The 22338-nt window shown below is 41.1% G+C and overlaps 3 protein-coding genes across 6 annotated transcripts; 1 reads left to right on the top strand and 2 right to left on the bottom strand.

The window, feature by feature from the left end:
• Nucleotides 1-1068: 1068 nt before the first annotated feature.
• On the bottom strand, nt 1069-15010 carry LOC105449876 (E3 ubiquitin-protein ligase RNF19A-like). Of its 4 annotated transcripts, none has more exons than XM_011689316.1 (14): nt 14828-15010; nt 13976-14048; nt 12057-12290; nt 11094-11236; nt 10784-10973; nt 10359-10670; nt 9753-9897; nt 9303-9439; nt 8953-9050; nt 3927-4125; nt 3442-3637; nt 3199-3364; nt 2675-3057; nt 1069-2595 (listed from the first exon to the last, which is right to left on the bottom strand). In XM_011689316.1, exons 3-14 carry the CDS (start codon nt 12211-12213, stop codon nt 2343-2345), a joined length of 2379 nt encoding a protein of 792 aa, XP_011687618.1. In that variant the 5' UTR covers nt 12214-12290; nt 13976-14048; nt 14828-15010; the 3' UTR covers nt 1069-2342. The 4 variants fall into 4 exon arrangements, with proteins under 4 accessions (XP_011687618.1, XP_011687619.1, XP_011687617.1 ...); XM_011689317.1 differs by lacking the exon at nt 14828-15010 and adding an exon at nt 14158-14532; XM_011689315.1 differs by lacking the exon at nt 13976-14048.
• On the top strand, nt 5569-8599 carry LOC105449875. Its single transcript, XM_011689313.1, has 3 exons — nt 5569-6220; nt 6348-6575; nt 6667-8599. The coding sequence occupies exons 1-3, from the start codon at nt 6056-6058 to the stop codon at nt 7660-7662; spliced, it is 1389 nt and encodes a 462-aa protein (XP_011687615.1). The 5' UTR covers nt 5569-6055; the 3' UTR covers nt 7663-8599.
• Nucleotides 15011-15655: 645 nt separating the features above from the next.
• LOC105449874 (dihydroorotate dehydrogenase (quinone), mitochondrial) lies at nt 15656-17565 on the bottom strand. The gene is made up of 2 exons (XM_011689312.1): nt 16859-17565; nt 15656-16771 (listed from the first exon to the last, which is right to left on the bottom strand). Exons 1-2 carry the CDS (start codon nt 17205-17207, stop codon nt 15948-15950), a joined length of 1173 nt encoding a protein of 390 aa, XP_011687614.1. The 5' UTR covers nt 17208-17565; the 3' UTR covers nt 15656-15947.
• Between the last annotated feature and the right edge of the window lie 4773 nt (nt 17566-22338).

The following is a 22338-nucleotide window of genomic DNA, read 5'->3' as shown; positions in this document are numbered from 1 at the left end:
GTGTCAGTTTAATTTCTTGCAGCAGTTTATTTTACTTCCCAGAGAAATATATACATTTTGTTACAATGACATGTAAAATGATAATAACAGTGCATATTCAAAAGATATTTCTGTGCTGTACAATATGACAGGCAAGTACAGGCAAATTAAATTAATATAAATTCATACATTTATAGATGCCGGTACTCTAAAATATGCTAATTAAATTCTAATTAATATTTGCGTTTTTTTGTATAATAAAGGTAGTGCAATAGGCATTCGGAGAGTCACAGATATTTCAGCATCTTAATTAATATCATTATTACTATAATTATATATATTATCATCACATGTTTCGATTTCAATTTAAAAAAATTTCTTGAATGATAAAAATATGTAGCAAATACTATGGTAATTATACATAATTAGGAAATATCGTATAATATATATTATATATTTGCAAAAAAATAACAGTTAAAAACTATTTAATAATTATTCGCTGTCCAACATGAAATGATGATCACTTGCACATGTTAATACAGAACTTTTATATAAACATAGAAATCCATATTTATCTTGATATAAGAATTCAATTGTAGCATATTGATAAAATAGATAATGAAAATATTTATTCAAAATATGATAATTTTGTATTAACTTTTTAAAAGTTTAAAAAAATGAGAACTTGATTATTTAATTTTTTTAAATCAATAATATATTGAAATTATATTTGCTTTGCTACTTCTTCCATTGCTAAATGTATCAATTATTCCGAATATGTTTGTGTGAATTTCGTTCAAATATAATTAGTAGTTTGCATTCATATATATATATATATAAAGACGATGCGGCAGTTTGTCACAGTTCGAAATTCGGTTTTTTTCTCTATGCGTATACAAAATAATTTTTTGGAAACTATCGACTAACATTTTATTTTTTTTTTTTTATAAGTAAAATATTACTTAGAAAATGGCTAATACTTTTAAACAAAATTCTTTTTATAAAACCAATATGCACGCATATTTGAATTTCTTGAAGAATTACAGATAAATAAGTTACAAAGAGAAACTAATTGATATACAGCACTACTTTTGTAAGTCTTTTTTAATATTTAATCACATTGGTATCGATGGTCAATTGGTTCATATGAAGTGACAAATGCAGAAGTAATACATATATAAACCACGATTGCTGTTTCGTTAAACAAATTTACGGGATAATTTAAACTGCAATCTTTTTCATTTCAGTATAATGTAATGTAAAAAATGTATTGTTTGTAAAATAAAACTACTTGTATAACATATTTTCACATAGCAAGGAGAGAAACGTATTTTTTGGGGAAATATTCATATTCAAATATTCTTACATGTATATTGACCGATTACATTAAACGAGAACGCGTAATACTTAAAGACGTAATGAGCAGTATTCGACTTGTAAAATGCAGCGACAATCCGCAACGTTAACTTTCATCTTTGTAATTCTTTTTCTTAACTTGTATTGTCCACCTGTTCGTTACAAACCGGACTTCGGGAGCTGGGGCATAATCTAGATAATAAGTAATAAGATCATTTTGTCTGTGTATAATAACGATTTGAAAGCGATCGTGGCGCAGAGTTGTGCGTCTGCTTTCTGTGCCGAAGACCCGGATTCAAAACCGATCAGCTTTTTTATTCGCTACATCCCGGAAGGCAATGGCAAACCACCGAGAGTATAATCTTGCCATGAGAACCTCTCTTAATTAGTTAAGGCCGTTCGGAGCCGGCATTAAACTGCAGTAGATCCCGTATATCTGCGTAAAATTGTAAATATTATAGCGCAGAAATACGACGAGAGGTCACAATTGCTCTGACAAGAGTAGAAGGACTCAGAAGAGATAATAACGATATTCATTCGCAAAATATTGGCGCAAAAAGAAAATTTTATAAATCTTCTTTTATCGCTTTATAACGAATTGGAGGCCAGTACGTGTGTGTGTGTGTCTGTGTGTGTGTATGTATGTACATTCATAATTTCTAGTATATGCATAATCACAGCGCAAATGCACACGATGAATAAAATTATTTTTTTTTATCTTTGCCGTATAATATTTAAACTATACTGCGCGTTGCGTATGTGGGTATGTACAACCTTCGCGTTTATACTTACGGATTATGTATACAGATTATGTAATTTAATACATATATATACACACACCCAAAAATAGTGTATACACGCATCAAGAGACACGGCAGTATCTCGCGCCATGGTGTATGCCCCGTGTATCTAATGCGAGCCGGCAAGTTATACTCTATACAAATCGTAATATTTTTGAGAGACACATGCATATCATTGCACGCCCACAGATTCAGTCTTAATTTTTCTTAGCATTGTAAGCTCTCGTCCGTACTAGTAGGGCTCTGACTCTCGTCGTGCGAAGGCGTGAAGATCCGATTATTATTAGAACTCTGCGACACGCTCGGTATCGGTTCCTCTATGACAGACAATCGTTTCTCTGTGCGATCCGCAGATACCGCTGAAGTGTGAAAAAATACATTTCTCAGAGTGGCCACGTTGACGCGTTCCCGCGAGGTGTCGTCCACGGGGCTCTCGGCGTTCAAATCACCGTTCGAACTCCTAAACAAACAATTATTATCGCAATAATTTCGTGTGCCTTTCATTATTTGTCACTTAACACTCATTGCGCGATTCGTACTTGGATGTCCTTTGAACCTCCATTTCTATCTCGGAATCCTTGTTTCGCTTCCGTCCTCCTCCCGCTGAGCGATTATTTGTGCAACCTTCCAATTTGCCACCCACCACCCGCTCTTGATCCGCCTCGATTACGCTGACGTGATCGTCAAATCGTACGCGTTCCGAACCGCCGTCCTCCCCGCACATAGTCCAACTACTAGAGTCGCTGCATTGACGATCGAATGTGAGCTTACGACGAATACGTTTTGCTAAGCCAGGTGCCACCTCTTCCAGCGAACTCAGGGAGGTTGCTTGTCCAGCCGAGTCCATGTGACCACCGTTAGCAGAGCCAGCCGCCTGTTCCCCTTCCGTGCTTCTACCGCCGCTGATTGAGCTGCCATCCATCTACATAAACGAGATATAAAAGACAATGATAAAAATAATGGAATTTAGAAATTTATCATATTTCTCCCAATCATTTTAATATATTTACTCGGTAATTAAAACAAAATAAAAAGATTTTCTATTTAATATCCAGCAGGATACCTTGAAGTTAAGAACGGAGCCGGCCAACGCTCTCGTGGAGGCCGCGCCGTCGTCCAGAGCGATAGAAGCATTTACGGACTTTTCAGACAGACTGGTAGCCGCGGAAGCCGTCTCGCTACATAAACTAAAACGTTGAGTAGACGTAACGTCAGCCTGGACTTCCAACCTGTGTGCGAAAGTAATCAGATATATCAGTGAAAAACGCATTAGAGCCAGTCTAACGAACGAGAAAACGAGTGATACCTTTGACCTCCGGGCAGCACGCTGGAGGCTATGCTCCCGGCGAGGCTCGTACCAGCGAGGGCCACGTTGCTGGCGCTCTCGCGGTCATTTTCCCGGCCCAATTTCTCCAACTGGCTGCCGCTACCCAGTGAAAGGGAGGCCTCCCCTATCGATGGATTGCCACCGCGATGACTCGCGACGTCTATTGATGCCGCGTCTGTAAACGTGACGGTCTTGTAATAAGGATTTCGATCGCGATAGCGCGACCTCGATACGAGGTATGAATAGCCGCGGCACACACGTGGGTAAGATGGATTTAATCGAGCGGAACAATATGTGTATGTGTGTGTGTGTGTGTGTGTGTGTGTGTGTGTGTGTGTGTGTGTGTGTGTGTGTGTGTGTGTGTGTGTGTGTGTGTGTGTGTGTGTGTGTGTGTGTGTGTGTGTGTGTGCGTGTGTGCATGTGTATGTTTGTACCGCGTGCGATACAAATGCCTGTATTTTTACCTCCGCCGTTACGGACGCCCAGAGCCCCCATCAGTTCGTTCTCGTCATCAAATTCAAATCGCACCCCGGTGCCGCTCGTGGAGACGCCGCAGCCGCCGCTTCGGCAGAGGGATACCGGGACCACACCGTAGACGTAGAACAGCAAAATCGGCACGCCGATGCCCACGGCTAGCCCTGCTAGCACTGGCGACACTAAGACCTGTGGGAGTCATAACGGTAAATTAACTGAACGACTTTGTGAAAAAATACCTTATCCCCCTAACGCATCGCTTGCCAGGACAGCACAAGGCATGCGAGAAGAGATAACGCTGCTGGCTATCCTTAAAGCTGCTCCTTGCTTTATATAATCCATATATCCGACACCTGTTAAGTAATATAAATAGGAGCATATCTCAGATACATATCGAAGGCCACGGCGTAGCTGCACGGAGTTATAAGAAAACTCCGATAAATGAAAGTTTAATGCTCGCGTCGCAGCCGAAGTAAATCGTATTTTCGATAAACGAAGATAATCGATCATTTTGAATCAATCATTTCTGTTGGTATAACGCTCTTGTTCCCTACCTCGAAGCGATAGCCAATTTTATCTTATCCAGAACGGATATCTAAATTAACTTCGAGCGCTTCTCAAGTCTCAAGACTCTACATTTTTATTACACGTTTATCAGCGCGTACTCGTGTGCGCTACATTTCCATGCTTGCGGAACAATTTCGCATGTATCTTTTTCCCCGTCCCGTAATCCTGCGAGGAAATGGAATACGGTATATCGTATCAGCTCGCATGTATAGCCATCGACGTGGCGAGCGAGGATGACGGGTTGGGACTGTTGGGAGTCGTCGGAGGTGCATTAGCGCGCTCTGATTTTCAGATTTACTGCGCGACCTCGGAAACGCGGAGTTTCGGCGTAGACGGCCGAAGACAGGAGAAGAGTTTTTCCACAGCTGAACTGGCGTGTACACTCTTTGTGCTTAAAGTAAAATAAGCTGTACACTTGAAATTCGTCGAAAGAGGCGACAAGAGGAAAGCTCTATGCAGAATCCAGAGAGTGCAGCAATAAAAACAAACTAAGAAACTTGAGTGCGTGCATGAGCTGCAGGTGGGGAGGAGGAGCAGGGGCGTGCCTAGCGAGCGTACAATGCATGCATAGCGGGTGGCTGAAGCAGAGAGAGATTCATTGAATTATACTCGAACGTACTACACGGTACTACAAATGCGATAGAATCGCAACTTCCTGAATGTTGGCGATCCGCATTAAAATCTTCCTCTCTATCTACTAACTTGTCTCCTTTTCTTTGCATACATTCTTTCCTTTGTCTCTTTGCTTTTTAATCGGGAATCCCTAGATACAGATAACTATTATGTACACACTTTTCTGGGGGTGGCAAAATTATTTTTGCACACGCGGGCGGCCAACTCTTTTTGCACGCCTCTGGGGAGAGGAGCGGGAGGAAGAATATTGATCGGGAGTAGACATGCGCCGCGCGCGATATCTTCCTCGTCCCACCCTGCGTCGGCGGCGCCGAGCACCAAGCCCAAGGCGGGCGACAAAGGGACATGCGTTGGTCAGTACTCTTGAGGTCCACGTCACGTCGTGGCGATTAAGGGTAACGCGCGCTCGGTGCGCCTAGATCGAGGAGGAAGACTCTCGGTCGGTCGATCGGTCGGGTGATCCGAGGGCGTGTCGATTAAAAAGATAGTAGATTCTCTCTCCACCCATGCCGGGGCATCGAACCACAGTCTGCTCCAAATCGGCGCAGAATCGGCGGCGGCGGACGTAGCCGGGAAGAGGCAGCGGCACGTAACGAGGAGGGCTCTCATTCAGCGACGGTGATTTCACGGTGACGAGCACACGTATACATACGCGCGTCGTTAATAACCAGCCCGCATACGCGTGTGCGTAGCAACGTCGCGCGCGTGTGCGTGCGGTAATTTAGACGCGTAATATCGTCCGCCGCGTATCGGTGGGGCGCGCACCGTCTCCGTTCGGACCGGAGCACATGCCTTGTTAAAACGTCGACCGAGGCCAGGCAGTTGTGCGCCGCGAGCGAGACGATCACCGGAGAGCATCGCCGAGCCGAGCCGCGTCGCGCCGGCGGGAAATTACTGGCTACTTAACTAACGAAGAGGGATGGAGAAAAGAGGAGAGCTGCTGAGGAACGAGTCGGAAGGAGTCATGTCCGATTTGGACGACGAGACCGACACTTCGTGCGGGGAGGAGCAGATGGTCTCGGACTGGGAGGTCCGGAAGGAGTGGCTCGAGAGCATATTGTCGAAGCACCACAACGGCAAAGCGGTTAGTCATTGTAGACGAGTGAAATAGAATACCCAACTGTTGACGGCCGTGTAGATATATGTGCGAATTGATAACGCGTTATTAATCGTGATATCCGACTCCGAGCATTTGAATGATTCATTTTCAGGTCGAAGTCCTGAAGTTTAACGTGAGACCAGGATGCGCGACGAGCGAGAGCGTGCTTAGCGCTATCACCAGCGTTACGGCAAACTATTTAGCGGCGCTTACGACGAATAAGCCAAATGACAAGTGCAAAGCGTCCCTTATCATTAAGCAACTCCCCAAGGATCCGTTTAGCCGCTTCTTCGTTACGGAGGGCCAATTCGATCTCCGAGAGATTAAGTTTTATACGCAGGTAAGGCGATCAAGGTAATCGAATCAGATTTGAGATCTCTTTTTCTCTGTTTTGACGAATTCCTAATGCTGCGTGTTTGTATCATCATCAGGTGATGCCAGATTTGATGGAGTTCAATAAGAGACAGCTAGCGAAGATCAATTCACAGAGTACCGATATATACGAAAGATTACATGAAACCCGCATTATACTACCAGTTCCGACGTGCTATCACGCTCATTATAGCCCCGCAGGCGGCACCGACGACAGCCCGGTGCCGCCGGAATCGATGCTAGTACTGGAGGACCTGAGCGATTGCAATTACAAGAGCGTTAAATTCTCGGAGGGATTAACGTTAGATCAAGCGATGGCAGCGTTAGACGCCATCGCCCTCATACACGCCCATTCCCTGTCGATGAAGGTCGTGGACGGCCAGTCTCTCTCCGAGCGTTATCAGTTTCTCTTCCAAACGGCGAAAGCGACGGATTCGTACCAGCAGCTGGTGGAGCGCGGTTTACCGCAGCTGGCGCACTTCCTGGAGAGCAGACCGGGACTGGAGGCGGTCCTCGAGACTCTGCTGATTCTACGACCCCGCACCAAGGACATTATCTCGGCCCTCCTCGCCCCGGAGGGTCCGCTGGCGTTGATAACTCACACCGATTTCTGGAGCAATAATCTGCTTTTCAAGAATGACCGTGGGACAACCGACTGCTACATTCTCGACTGGCAGATGGTCACTTACAGCCGGCCGACGAACGATGTCGCACTACTGTTGGTGAGTTCAGTGCCTACCGAGTTACGGCGCAAGCACACCGAGACGCTTTTGGACAAGTATTGGGACAGGCTGAACTGGACGTGCTCGCATCTCGGCCTAAATATCCCCAAGGATTTAGGTTACACCAGAAAGGATCTCGACAAGGACTACAGAAAGTCGCAACTGCTGGCGCTTCTACTCTGCATCGGATCGGTGGACGTCGCACTCGGTGATCCCCTCACGGAGCAACGACTGATCGACGTCCTCGAGGATCTGTATAACGACGGCGTACTGACGGACGAAGCCATCGTCGCGACGAATGAGGCTGTCGCGACGAATGAAGTTGATTCTTAATCACTGCTGCCACGATTAGTGTACGCACCGAAGAGAATTAATATTTCTATCAGGGCTGTGACTCTAAGCGAAGAGTTTCACGTGAAGCAATAGATAGCCCGTTTTGTAGTTTAAAGACGCAATCTTTGTGTTCCCAACCCAAAAGGAGGATTAAGCCAGCAATAGCAATGAATGCCGGCGCCGAAGAAGAGACAGCTGCAAAGAAGTACGACTCACGTCGGAAGAATATAGTGGACGTTAAATACTCGATTTAATACTCTTTGCGACGAGATACTAAAACGAGCGGGACAAAAATGGGTCAAGATCGATATACTTAGAGGATACGATAGATGTCTCGGTTATATATTAATGTAAGCTTTGACAACCTATCAGCCATTACTCTTTAAAAGCTACGATATTTTAATGAGTATTCACGCAAGACTCGCTTGCAATTTGATGAAAGTAAGATAAAATCGGAAGCAAATTTTTTAGGAGAAGCTACGTAAAAAAATTAAAAAAAAAAACTATTGATTTCTTAACAGACGTAGATTTCTCCAATGTGGATTTTATCAATTCGGTTTTATGCTCAGATTACAAATTGCTAATGGACATCTTTAATGCGCTGTGCCAAGTCGTTAAAGATCTAGGCGAGTAGTTGTGATAAAATTATTGAGACGGAATCAGCTAGATCCGTGTGATTAACGATATATAGGACATATACCAAAGTTATAGAATATTTTCGAGATATGACATGAAACATAAAACAATTACGTTCCAATTGCCCGAATACGTCCCGTGATAAACTTCTTCCGACATTTATTCCAGCGAACGCGCTGTTTTGTTAACGCTATATATACAATTATTGTACTATCCATTTTCTCTGTATAAACTGTATGGATAAAATATACTTCGATGTTATATCACGAATAGTAAACAAAGTTCCTGCTGTAATTAAATACAGACGCACGTTTCCATTTTTTTTTCTTTCAATTATAAACAGAATTCGCACGATCAATAATTCATCGTGGAACGAGAAACATTGATGAAATCATTGCATTGTTTAGGATAAATAACGCTTAATCGCGAAAATTTAAACACTGCAAACTGTACTGATATGCTAGTATCTTGCAAACACATAAGGTCTGTTCTTTATAGCTTAACCAGTACACTCGTACTTAAAATGAAGTAGATATATATTTGAAGTTTGGTAAAAGCAGAATGTAGAAAGTTAGTGCAGTCCAGTGCAGCGACAAAGAACAGGCCATACTGAAAGTAGCACACTTTAATGATTATAATATTTAATAAACTTACTGATGCAGTCACTCCCCCTGCGATAAAAGCATTTCTCTTGTGCTTGTTGGCCTTCTCGTATCTCGTATATAATTTTTGTCCTACCCACACCGGTATACCTTAAACACAAAATATATGTTTGTAGCGACATTTTTTTGGTGCAGTTTCAACTTTGTGCAGTAACAACGTTATAACATTGGGTGCTTTCCATTTAGAGACACAAGTATCGTTTTGTCTTTGTTACTGTTACTAAACGCTAAGGATAGAATAACGTTTGTGTCGACTTATTTCTACTAAATGGAAAGCACCCAATGTTATAACATCTTTACACTGTCGCAATATATAATCCATTTAATATAATTATAACCAACCTATAATCATAGCTGGAAATGCTATACCGGCGACGAGACCGATTCCAATTGGTGCTCCCACCAGAGTTCCAAGTTGCCAAAGAATCTTTTTTTTTCTGGACCACGGCTTCTTACCCCAAAAAGTGCAACCAGAAGGACTATAAATAAAATTAAAAAATGTTTAATTTGTTTAGTTATATTGTACACTCGCTCACTAAAAGGTTGCGACACTTTTTTTTATAGGTTTCTAATTTATATTTAATATACGTAATATATACTTTATAGATAACTAATATTTTGCAAATGCAAACCACGATGTACTATCTTTAGTCTAAAGGCAGTTATAACACCAATCGTGGTCCACATTTGCAAAATATTAATGCGTTTTGAAACCTATAAAAAAGATAGTGTCGCAACCTTTTAGTGAGCGAGTGTACGTGTATTCATAACTTTATTAAAAATTGGACATACCTAAGGTAATGAAGATCACTGATCTCTTTCATACAAAGCCAACAAAACTCAGCGCCGCAAACTGCACAAGTCATGTGATTGCAACTTCCATCGTCCATCTTGACGATCAGAACTTGACATCTGGGACACGGTTTTATGTCATCTCCTAAATAAATCACAAATTATAATTTGATATTAGTTATAAATGTATAAGTAAGAAATGTCACACTGCCTAAAACAGGTTTTGGTGCTTAATAATGCTTTTATGTATTCATTATAAATTATTAATTTTTATTAATTCCGTGAACTGCATGCCGATACGGGTTGTCAGACTTGAAATGCAATCCTGGACTGAAGCAAAAATTGACATTTCAAATTAAGAATGCCTTTTTAAGATGCCTGTGGCATCGTTATTAAAAAATTGATAAAAAAATGATGAAAATTAATTCGAGACATCAAAATTCTTGCTTTAGTCTAGGATTGCGTTTCAAGTCCGACAACTCGTATCGACACCCAGTTCATAGAAATTATTTCCATGGAACCAAAAATTATAATTAAAAATAAATACATAAAATATTAAGCACAAAGACCCGCTTTAAACAGTATTTCTTATCTCATAACACTTACTGTGCTGAGAATCAGTTTGACTGAAACTTAGAGAGGAGCTGCGCTCATAATATTGGGAACGTTGTGCCCTCGCAGCATCACACGTTTGATTAGGATGCCATCGCGCTTTACAATGATAGCAAAAATACGAATCGCAGCCTGGTCGCTCGCAACGTAATTTTGGACATGAGGCGCAGCCACTGGCGATTACAGCGAAACTACAATCTGGAGCAGGGCACCATCTTGCATCAGGCTCTATAGCGAGTACTCTTCGGACCATAAAATCCTCGTACTTCTCTAACTGCGTTTGGTCATTCAGAATCATTCGAATATCTGTATGTGCAAAAACGTAACGCAAAAGATTACAATATAATAACAACTCACGAATCTAATGAAAAGATTGAAAATGTTAACGTAATTGTTACGTATACTCGTAATATACTCACCATTTGGATGCAATGGTTCTGAACACTCAGGGCAGGCGATATTAACTCTGGATTCAGATATTTCCACTTTCAGATACTGTTGAAAACAATCGTAGCAACTGCGATGATGGCAAGACTGAATAATAGGAAAAAATTCTACTGGCAGTTCGGCCAAACATAATGGGCATTCCATTAATCCGTTCTCGTTACTCTGAAATGAACATAAAAATTTAACAATTTTCGATAAGAAATTCTTACTAATAAGAAAATCTACGCCTTTATTCTTTATACAGTTTTTTAAATGTCAATTTTATCTTTTTTTTGTTAATACCTTTCCTGCAGAAGAGAGCACGGAACCTTTGCTAGGAGCACGCTGTAGGTCTATATTGTGAAATTGAAAATGGCTCGAACCGTTGCTGACTCTGGCTTCTCCTTTCTCAACATCCGTCGCTCTGCCGCTTGCTTGATCTTTGGCTGCGAAAATATTTTCTATTTTGAAAAATCATACTCGTACGCGCGCGCGCGTGCGCGCGTTTTCAATCATCAATATACAGCTTAATCCTACGTATACACACTGGGGACCCCATCCATATTTATTAGTCCCAAAACACAATAAGTGTAGCAAGCCTTAAACCGTAAGAAATTGACAAATCGCAATCGAATGTGAAAAGAATAATCGATTACGACTGGTCAATTTCTTACGGCTTAAGGCTTACTACACCTATTGTGTTTCGGGACTTACTGTAACTCTAGTAAAAATGGACATATTTCAATTCATTTTTTTTTTCAATCGGTAGAGAATCGACCAAGGAACAAGCCCATGTTTAAAAATCGATAGAATTAAGGAGCTCCAAAATGTACGGGTTCAAAGAAAAAGGGAAGTTTAAAAACGCGAAAAAAATCTCGATTTAGCACCTTTTTTCAAAAAATTATATCTCTTTCGTTTATAGACCAATTTTTAAAATCCTTGAAAATTCTGAAAGGGTATACTTGAAATAGTAACACAAAAATTTTGCGATCCGATATTTTAATTTAACAAAACTGCAAGCAGTCCCGCGGACCCCACGCTCACTTCAACTGTTCACTGCTCGGTTGTTGAGCGACAATTGCCGCGCGTCAACACGTCTTCCTACTGAGGAGATCCCACCCAGGAGATAAACCTTTTTTACGTCAATATCCCAAACCCCTCTCCTTCCAATTTCAGAAATGCCAAACCGAGAATGTTTCGCTGAGGTCCGGGGGACCCCAGTGTGTATGTACATACATCTAGAGTATAATAGAATTTAGAAGTTACCTTTTGCATTCCTATTACTAGGCGTTCTTGCGATGCGACGGCCGATAAGCGGACTGGAATACAATAATCTCCGCAGGGAAAATCGGGGAAACAATCTTCGAGGGCGAGGCGGTGCGCCGTTGCAGCCACCCACGCCATTTTCGTTTTCTTTAAACATTCTGAGAGAAGTGTCGGGAAATGTTGCGCGTTGCTAGAGACTCATACTTCGCCGCGTAATGTCCAGAATGACGCGTTCTGCAATCAAAGCGTACAATTGCAATCAATTAGGATATCTTAAAAAAAAATTAATTAACGTGCAAGTTATTAATAAAACCTTTATCATATTAACGTGTAAAAATATATTTCTCGAATTATGTTGCGTGCGGATTAAAATTTGTACAGAGCTCTCGACGAAACGTGTACAGCTGCTCAAACAAAACTTTATTAAGACGTCACACCGAATATGTTGTTTTCCTTTTTACGTGTATTATATAAATACGCAGTTACGTAATGTGTGACACGGAATTACGGATCTAATAATCATGTAGCGTGAATAGACCTCAACAAACTTGATACTGCACGCGTGACCGCGGCAATAACAGTGATCTCGCTTATTCATTGCCGTTGTCATTCAAGTGATTCATTGCGGAGATAATTGAGAAGCTAATGAATATCACGTCTCCATCGAGAGACGTTGGAGAAATACTCGGGCCGCGTTATACTTAGTGCACGCATCAAGACGCGTTACAAAAATAAGACAAATGATCGAGTACAACAAACTGGGCAAACCAAGGGTATGCACGAATTAAATCACGCGAATTACTATGTTAACTGAAATTATCTTCGTCGACGAGAATTTCGATAATATATTCGTAGCAGTCTTAAAAAAATTATATATTTATTAAGTTTTATTATAATTATATATTCAACAAGTTTTTAAATTTAATATTTAAAAGTATGCAATACACAATCTCTGTTGCATATGTATACTTTCGTATCCAATAATCATAAAATCAAAAAGTAAATTAATTTTTTTAATTTCCTGAGGGAGAGAGAGAGAGAGAGAGAGAGAGAGAGAGAGAGATGAAAAAACTCGAACGAGTTGGCGGAAGCCTGTTTGAAAAACACCTTGTTTTATTCTAATTTTATTCTGACGTAACAGATTAATCTATTACGTCCGTAAAATCTCACAAGAGCGACAAATCTTCGAAAGAATGGCCAGAATGACCGAGGTCAGTTTTTTTTTATTTCGACTACATTTTTATTTCGATATATCACCGCGCTATAACATTCGAGATTTTCAACAAGTTTTTGTCGAAACGATTTGCCGCCGATTTCTCCGAGAAAAGAATGAATATAAAGTTGAATCGCACAAACGCGATGGTCATCGGCGATTTCACCGCGTTCTATGGGACGCATGAATTATGCGTGTTGCAATACTTAAAAGTCATGCAATATGCACGAAATTTCAACACGCTCGGCTCGGTCCGTAAAGGAGAGATCGTATCTCTGTCTCTCTCGCACTCTCTCTCTCTCTCTCTCTCTCTCTCTCTCTTCTCTCCGTAAGATACGCATATTTTCCAGATTGAATCATGGCCCCGTTATCTTTTCAAAGCCGGCCCTGCTGATATGCATTGTCTTGAGCTAAGCATTATTAAAGAATTGTTTTCCTTGTATCGTATTATGTTACACGATTGAATGACGTTTGACAGCAAAATCAAACGCCGACAAAGCAAGGTTTGCTTGAAAGTATCATTGATTATTCATTCATATGAATTCATAATTTCAATTGATCGAAATCTTTTTAGGGTCCACTTAAATATACCGAGCGAACAAAATTAAAAATTAATGTGAAACACAAATAATATCGAATAGATATTAATGAGACGAGTAACAGCATAAATGGAAATATTAAATATAATTTGTAGATAAAATCTCACGAAAAGGGAAAGTTGTCTCCAACGACGATGATGACGTCATCCTAGCATTTTCCTACTCCAGCACAGAGTCTCGCTATGAGAGATCACAAAATTAAGCCAGCTTTACACGCTTTTAAGGGCACACAAATCCCCGCTGGATCAATAAAGTCGAACGCTAATTCGGAAAACACGCTGGTACATACATACGACGTTTCGTGGTAATCGGAAATGACAGTCGCGCACACAATCGGATCGAAATTAGCCACGACGCAGGCTCGCTTTGACGTTTCCAGCGAGGCGAATTGAACGTGGCATTTCGTCTATCCGCCGAAAAGATGCGCGTCAGCGAGCGATCACGGCCGTCGGAAAAACTGTCACGCGGACTGCGTCTGACTGCGGTCTCGAGGAGACCTCGGGATGTCGGACGATCGCATATGTGGTCGTGCGTGCGTACGTGCGCGTGACGGACACGGTGTATATAAGGAAAAAAAGAAGTTGCCGAGACTCGCACTTTCGATGGGTCCCTGATGTTTACTCGTCGCGTCACGACGTCGTCGATGTGCGTCAACGAGCGCCACGGGCCCGACGTTGCGCTCGTATACCGTATTTTTTCTTACCCCCCGCGCGCAAGAGAGAGAGAGAGAGAGAGAGAGAGAGAAAGAGACGCGGCTCGAGATGAGGCGCGGCCGAGGAAAATCTCGCGACCTTATCACCTTCCGCGACACGCGACTCGTGGCGCCGACGATGACTCGCACCAGCGCTGGTGCGAAGGTGGCCGCGAGCAGCGAGCGAGCCAGAGAGAGGTGCCGTGCGACTCGGTCTCTCTCCCGAACGACGACGCGTGTGCTCGCCGTTGAGGAAAAAAAAACGTACCTCCGTCGCGTGGTCGAGCGTAGGCCGGTCGATCGCCGAGATAAGCTCGTCGCGGGCCACCCGGGGGTGGGGGTCGTCGTCGAGAGGTTGGCCGAATATCCGCGCAATTTGTTGGTTAAGAATGTTCACTCCGACATAACAGCTGACTGCTGCGATCGCGACGACGGCATTGCGAGAAGGAGTCTGAAGGTAGATCCTTCGCGACAGTCGCGACTTCGGAACGAGCGCCAGTGGCGCCGCCGGGCGGCGGCGATCGGCGTTAGCACGCGAGCAATTCCGCGAGAATTCAAAACTGCACGCGAAAGCGACGTGGATAATCGAGCGTTCGAATTAAATGATCGACACAGGCGCCGTGATGCTCGTGATTGTTATACATTTTGATTAAAAAAAAGTCGACGTTTGCCTTCGTAAATTGTCTAATGGTAAACAATTTGAAATGAAATGAAAACTAGTTCGTATCGCAACAGTAGACCGGTATCTACGTGTAATTTGCATCGATGATTTGAATCTTGTTTTCTTCATGAGCAAAAAATAATTAGCTATTCAATTAGAAATTCTGTATTTCAATGCATAAATATGCAATTATGTGCATAGCAAATGACAATTATAAAAACTTTGAAATTGTTAATTACTTGGATTACATCGGAAAAACACTGGAATATAAAAGCTGACGCAATAACTAGTTATAATTAATCAATGTTTACGCGAGCATGTACGTATTTTATACAATTTTATACAAATATTTTATATAATTTGCAAGTTCACGCTATATTGTATTTACATGTATTTCTAGAATTACGTAATGTTCCGTGAAATGTTTACAGGAAATATCGCTATGTAATATATTTTAATTTCTTGATTTGCGTCATAAATTGATAGCAACAATACCTGATATACATGACAATACATGATTAATAGGCTGTAACAAGGAAGTGAGCTGAAAATGAAAGTACTTAAGTTGACAATATAAATTACTGCTGATTTAATACAAACATCATAATAAAAACGCTTCTTCAATTGTAACAATATAATTAACAAAGTATTACTTATCTACAATAGGCCTTATATAAATTGCATTGAATCGTGTGCACGTAAAGTGTAAACATGTTAGGAAACGTATCTATTTATTTTTAGCGTCCTTGCCTAGTGCATCGGTAACCGAAGAAAACCCGTTGGCTTCAAGTATCTCGCACAGCTCTCTTTTGATCTTGGCGACCACCGGTGGCCCGTGATACACGTATGAGGTATAAAGTTGCACCAGCGAAGCGCCGGCTCTTATTTTAACATAAGCATCATGCCCAGAGAAAACACCGCCTACGCCTATAATCGGGATGCTGCCACGCGTTCGTCTATACATGTCGGATATCATGGCCGTGGAAATATCTGCGAGAGGTGCACCGCTGAGGCCCCCGCTCTCTTGCCTGTTCGGATTCGTCAGGTTAGGCCGCGTGATCGTGGTATTGCACAAGACCAAGCCATCGACCCTGGACTTCTCACTTAAAACTACGTCCGCCACATCTTGTCGCTCGGAATCCGACAGATCCGGAGCCAATTTCAAGAACAACGGCTGTTTGCCGCCCGCCGATTCTCTCGCTGCGTTCACCGCGGTCAGCAACTCTTCCAGATTCCTCTTGTTCTGCAGAGACCTCAAACCCGGCGTGTTCGGACTAGATATATTGATCACAAAATAATCCGCCACGTCCACGAATCTCTTTATGCCATCGACGTAGTCTCGAGTCGCGTCCTCCGTCTCCTTGTTCTTCCCTAAATTCACCCCGAGAATACCGTCAAAACTCTTGCTCTCCTTCAATCCCTTCAGACGTTTCCACACGGCGTCGTGGCCGTCGCTGTTGAATCCATATCTATTTACAACCGCTTTATCCTCCGGCAATCTGAAAACTCTGGGTTTTGGATTGCCCGACTGAGGCTTAGGTGTCACGGAACCTGCAGCAGAAAGCGATACAAGATTATTGTTATGTTATCGAAAATACTGATGTTAAAGTAAGTCTGTAGCTACCGCATAGATTCTACCTATCTCCACAAAACTGAAACCAATCTTGTGCAATCCCTCCACCGCCTCTCCTTGCTTATCGAAGCCCGCAGCCATGCCAATCGGACTTTTCAATTGCAAGCCCAACACGGTCGTACGGAGCGACCTGGGATCTTCCGTTTTTTGACTTGGCGCGAGGCCATACTTCAGAGCTTTCACCGCGAGTTCGTGGGCGATTTCCGGATCTACCAGTTGCACCAAGGGCATAGCGACGTCACTGTAAAATCTTTCGTCGCCCCGATAGAGAGAGATACCGCCGAACAGGGCGACAGCGCTGCTCGTCACGGTGACCAACGACTTCAGCTTCGCTTTGTTGCTTAATCGTGCCATTCCAATTGCGACGTTTATCCGAACTCACGCGAATTATCGACACGTGTGCAAATACAAATTTCATATTTCATTTAACAGACGGGGAGAACTCACGTGCACGTGCACAGGTTAGGTTAGGTTAGATTCGATATAAGAAAATATCTACTTATTATAGTTACAGATTCGTAATCACACGCGCCAATATACGCGTAATTCGTGTAAACGTAATCATTTTTAAATGAAAAATTATAACAGATCACACTACCGAAATTACGGAAATATTCCGAATGTAGATGAAAACAAATGTGCGAACGTCGCGAACTGCACGAGAGATTGGAGAACGAAGCTGTGTTGTTGCAGGCTATATAGCCAGGTACGTACCTTCTACCGATATACCTTCTCTAATGGTAAAAAGATGAGACTTATCCTATACATATAAAATATAAATTATAAAGTATAACGGCTATAACCCGAATATTTACCCATAATATTATCTAATATTATCTTGCTCCTCTAATTCGTTTCTTGATAAATAAATATGTAAGTATTACAGTTTAGTTTTACTTACGATCTTTTACCAAAATAATTAAATCTAAACAGATTTTGCAAAGTGTCGATTATAATTTTTTTCAACAGAAACGTAACAGAAATATATAAATATAAAGAGATTAATTGCAAAAAAATCTATATAATTCATACAATTCTTACATATAATTTCGCTTCTCCTATTTCTATCTATTTATGAAAATTAACTTTTCATAAATAGATATAGGACAAAACTAATATATTTATATGATCAATTATATTTTATTTTATTGCTTTTTTCTTGACTTTTCTTGACTTTCTATGCTACAGAATAATAAATTATGCTATAAATAATTAAATCTAAATAGATTTTGCAAAGTGTCGATTATAATTTTTTTCAACAGAAACGTAACAGAAATATATAAATATAAAGAGATTGATTACAAAAAATCTATATAATTCATACAATTCTTATATACATATATAATTTCGCTTCTCCAAAAATTAATTTTTCATAAATAGATATAGGACAAAACTAATATATTTATGATCAATTATATTTTATTTTTTTGCTTGTTTTCTCGACTTTTATGCTATAGAAATCAATCTAATATACATTTATTAAGCTGACACAGTCACTTTAGCACAATCGATTGCGACTTATATTAAAAATTTCTTGCTATTTATTAGGTAATTAATTGATCTAATCTCGATTTTTATGCCGATTTGAAGAAACAAGGAATGTTCTAGCTTGAGAGGCTGGCGCTAACCGCTTCAGCGCAATCGAATACGACTTACGTAAAAATAATTTATTTATTTGCAAATTAATGACTCTAATCCCGATTTTTGCTTAAAGTTAACACAGCCATAAAGAAAAAATGTTTATAAGACGGAACAACTTTTTAAAGATTGTTTTTAGAATGTTTATATACGGCGGATAAAATTATGAAAATGATTAGCTCGCCTAGAAATTGAAATAATTAAAAATTTGATAATTTTTTGAGGAAAGAAACATAAGGCGTCTATCTATTAAAGTTTCTTTTCTTGAAAGTGTATTCCAAAAATTCTAACGTTAATTGCAATAACGATAAAGGTTTTGATTATTTTTTTGTCTACATTTTATCTCTAAAAATTTCATATAAAATGTAAAAATAAAATTAATTTGACTTTCCCAATTAAATTTAATTTCTTAATAAAAATTAAGTTTGAAGATTTCCGAAGAACATTTCGTATATCTTTAGATATTAATATATCAAATTAAGTATACAAATATTTGTGTTGTCATCTTGTTACTTTTCTAAACATACTTTTTCATAATGAAAACTAATAAGTAATTATGAATTACAACTGTATGCAATTTTTGTTGATTATTTATATTAATATAAAAAATAATTTAATTTACATCCGCATTGTTGATAATCTTCATGCTCGAGCTCGCGGTGAACATAACGGTGACAGGCTTAAAAGGATGTTAGCACAGTATTGAAGGATACCTCGAAGGATTCGATGAAGAAACTATACATAAACCGATAAAGCAAGCCTGGGACATGCGGATGATGCAGAAGCACGGTTGTCACCGGACATGTTCACATGTATTAGTGTTCTGCTGGAAGATCATCAATTTTAACCACGCCATTAAAAATTCTTTGCCAAAACAGACGTCTGCTAAAAAAGTCATCGAAATTGACTGTCCTGCCTGAAATTTTTTTATCGAGCCGAAGAGTCATCAAAATTGACTCTTCTGCCGGAGATTTTTCATTGAGTCCACGAAAAATCATCGCGCTTTCCCAGAAAGGAGATTGTCAAAATTTAAAGCGCTCGCCCGGAGATTATCTTCGTGTGCCGGAGAACCGGAGATTTGTCAAACTGTCAAATGAGTCGGAGTCTCCGTTTAGGCGAAAACTGGAGAGGTGGCAATCGTGTGCAGGTCAATTAAACAGTGAATCTGGAGCACAACATGCTAATGGATTTCGATAATGGATATCGATACAAAAGTGAGGTGATGAAATGGTATGCGCATGGCTTCCGTGCCATAAAGGAAACAATGATTCCGACAATGACGGTGGGTTAGGTCACTTGAAATAATCGTCGCGTGCAATTAAAGTCGTTTTGCAAGTGCACTGACTATTCTAAACTTCAACTCTCATATTAACAGTTAAGGATATATATGTGCCGCTTAAAAAATAATATAGAAATATATGTGCCATGCTCGAAGTCGAGCGACAAGTGATAAGCCGAATGCAACAAATTAAATAACTCTCACCTGTCAACGCGCCGTCGTCATCGCCTCATTCCTCTCTGCTTCCGAGTATCTCTTTTTCCTTCCTTCGGTTATAATATGTATTCCTGGTATGTATCCTTTTAGTTTCGCTCACTTCACAATCGCACGATATCACGTTAAATGACTTTATAACACACTTGCACTCACTAACACTCGAGCGGTATACATCGAATTCTACAAAACGATCGCGCGTGGACTGACAAACACGCACGTGGGACGATCGCCTGTTGTTCGATTCTACACTCCCGACATTGATCGTATACGCGATACTGACTTTCGACGAACTAATTGTAGGTAAATGTCGCGAGATCGCGAAGCGTATAAATTATCCGACGATCGTCGGTCGTTTTTTTGATGCGTACAATTTTTGAGGCGGGGAAAAAAAAAGAGGCCAGTCGCGATGTTCGAGCGCGCCTGCGAGATTCGAGCACTGCTCTCCTTTTTGAAATCTTAAACTTTATATCGACAAATAGACTGACCGAAATGATCTTCCGTTCGATTCGACATTCGTTAGCACGCGATATTTACTTCCGACGGAACGAAAACCGCGAGAACGCGAAGCAGAAATTATTCGACAGGAACGGCCGTCAGCTGTTTTGATGCGTACTTCTCAGAAAAAAAGGCTAATCGCGATATTCGAGCGTGCCAGCGAGATTCGAGCACTGCTCTTTTTTTGAAACCTTAAACTTTATATCGACAAATACAAATAGACCAGCCAAAGTAATGATTGTCCGTTCGATTCGACACTCGTTAATACGCGATATTCACTTCCGACGGAACGAAAACCGCGAGAACGCGAAGCAGAAATTATTCGACGGGAACGGCCGTCAGCTGTTTTGATGCGACACTTCTCAAAAAAAAGGCCAATCGCGATATTCGTGCGTGCCAGCGAGATTCGAGCACTGCTCTTTTTTTTTAAATCTTAAACTTTATATAGACGAATAGAATACAAATAGACTAATCGAAATGATCGTCCGTTTGATTCGACACTCGTTACCACGCGACATTCACTTCCAACGGAAAACTGCGAAGCAGAAATTATCCGACGGAAACGGCCGTGAGCTGTTTTGATGCGTACCCTTTTCAAAAAAAAAAAAAACCAATCGAGATACTCGCGATATTCGAGCGTGCCAGAGAGATTCGAGCGCTGCTCTCTTTTTTGAAACTTAAAATTTATATTTTATATCGACAAATAGAGTACAAATAGACTGATCGAAGTGATCGTCCGTTTGATTCGACACTCGTTAGCACGCGATATTCACTTCCGATGGAACGAAAACCGCGAGAACGCGAAGCGAAAATTATCCCACGGAAACGGTCATTTTGATGCGTGCACTTTTCGAAAAGAGAGGCTAGACGCACGACGTAAACCGCGTAAACGCGGCAAGACTCGAGCACCACTTTTGGAGTCTTATAATCTTTATATCGGCAAAATAAAAGACAAATAGACGGATTGTCCGTTCAATTCGAGACTGCACCCAATAGCATGTGATATTCACTTTCAACGGATCAAAAGACGCGAAGCGTTAAAGTTATCCAACGGCCGCCGACCATTTCGATGCGCGTACTCTTTTCGAGAAGAGAAACCGTGACGTAAACTAGACGCGACCGAGCATCGTTTTTGAAATCTTTAGATCGAAAAAAATACACGGAGAATCCTTCAGACAAGCAACTATAGCGCAAGTGCGATACACTGAACAAAACGCACTTTACATGTAAGGTTTTTTTGTAGTCAATTCACAAAGGTATGACAATAGACGGATCGAGGCGATCGTCCGATGCGACACTTCCGACTTCCGACACTCGTTCGTACGCGATGTTTCACTTTTGATAGACGAAAAAGTCGCGCTATATCGCGGAGCAAAGTAACGCGATTTCGCGTAACTCACAGCCGGGTGCTACGCGCGGACTGAACTCGGAACCGTCAACCGCTTTACCGAAAATCCGGAGATTAGGTAGGAGAAAAATCATAAGAAGGGGCAAGAGTCATAGGAAGTAGTAAAATTGTAGGCGAGGAGCCGGAGGAGACAGTAGCTCATTGGCCACTTCGAAACCAATCCGCGTTTCGCCGAAAAAAAGTGACGAGCCGCGACGTAAACAAAACACCGCTCGCCGAAGCCAGCGCGGAGTCTCGAGTGTCGCTTCTGAGAAACCAAAAAAAAAACACTTTCGAATGTCGCTTCTGAGAAACCTGCAAAAAAACTTTCCCTTTCGAGCGTCGCTTCCGAGAAACCAAACACTTTTACTCGCGAAGGAGTGACGAACGCTGAAAACTCAAACGCAATGTCGAGTTGTCGAGGCGAGGCATTTCGAGGAACTGCATAGAAAAAGACGCGGCATCGCGGA

Source organism: Wasmannia auropunctata, unplaced genomic scaffold (assembly GCF_000956235.1).
Source record: "Wasmannia auropunctata unplaced genomic scaffold, wasmannia.A_1.0 LD336071.1, whole genome shotgun sequence".
Taxonomy (NCBI): Eukaryota; Metazoa; Arthropoda; class Insecta; order Hymenoptera; family Formicidae; genus Wasmannia; species Wasmannia auropunctata.
This window is presented reverse-complemented; position numbering and strand designations above follow the sequence as displayed.

Coding starts and splice junctions, on each gene's coding strand:
- LOC105449875 (XM_011689313.1), top strand. CDS start 6,056: ATGGAGAAAAGAGGAGAGCTGCTGAGGAACGAGTCGGAAGGAGTCATG. Junction 6,221..6,347: donor AGCACCACAACGGCAAAGCG/GTTAGTCATTGT, acceptor ATTCATTTTCAG/GTCGAAGTCCTGAAGTTTAA. Junction 6,576..6,666: donor AGATTAAGTTTTATACGCAG/GTAAGGCGATCA, acceptor TATCATCATCAG/GTGATGCCAGATTTGATGGA.
- LOC105449876 (XM_011689316.1), bottom strand. CDS start 12,213: ATGTTTAAAGAAAACGAAAATGGCGTGGGTGGCTGCAACGGCGCACCG. Junction 10,974..11,093: donor TGCTCTCTTCTGCAGGAAAG/GTATTAACAAAA, acceptor TGTTCATTTCAG/AGTAACGAGAACGGATTAAT. Junction 9,051..9,302: donor ATTTCCAGCTATGATTATAG/GTTGGTTATAAT, acceptor TTTGTGTTTAAG/GTATACCGGTGTGGGTAGGA.
- LOC105449874 (XM_011689312.1), bottom strand. CDS start 17,207: ATGGCACGATTAAGCAACAAAGCGAAGCTGAAGTCGTTGGTCACCGTG. Junction 16,772..16,858: donor TTTCAGTTTTGTGGAGATAG/GTAGAATCTATG, acceptor TTTCTGCTGCAG/GTTCCGTGACACCTAAGCCT.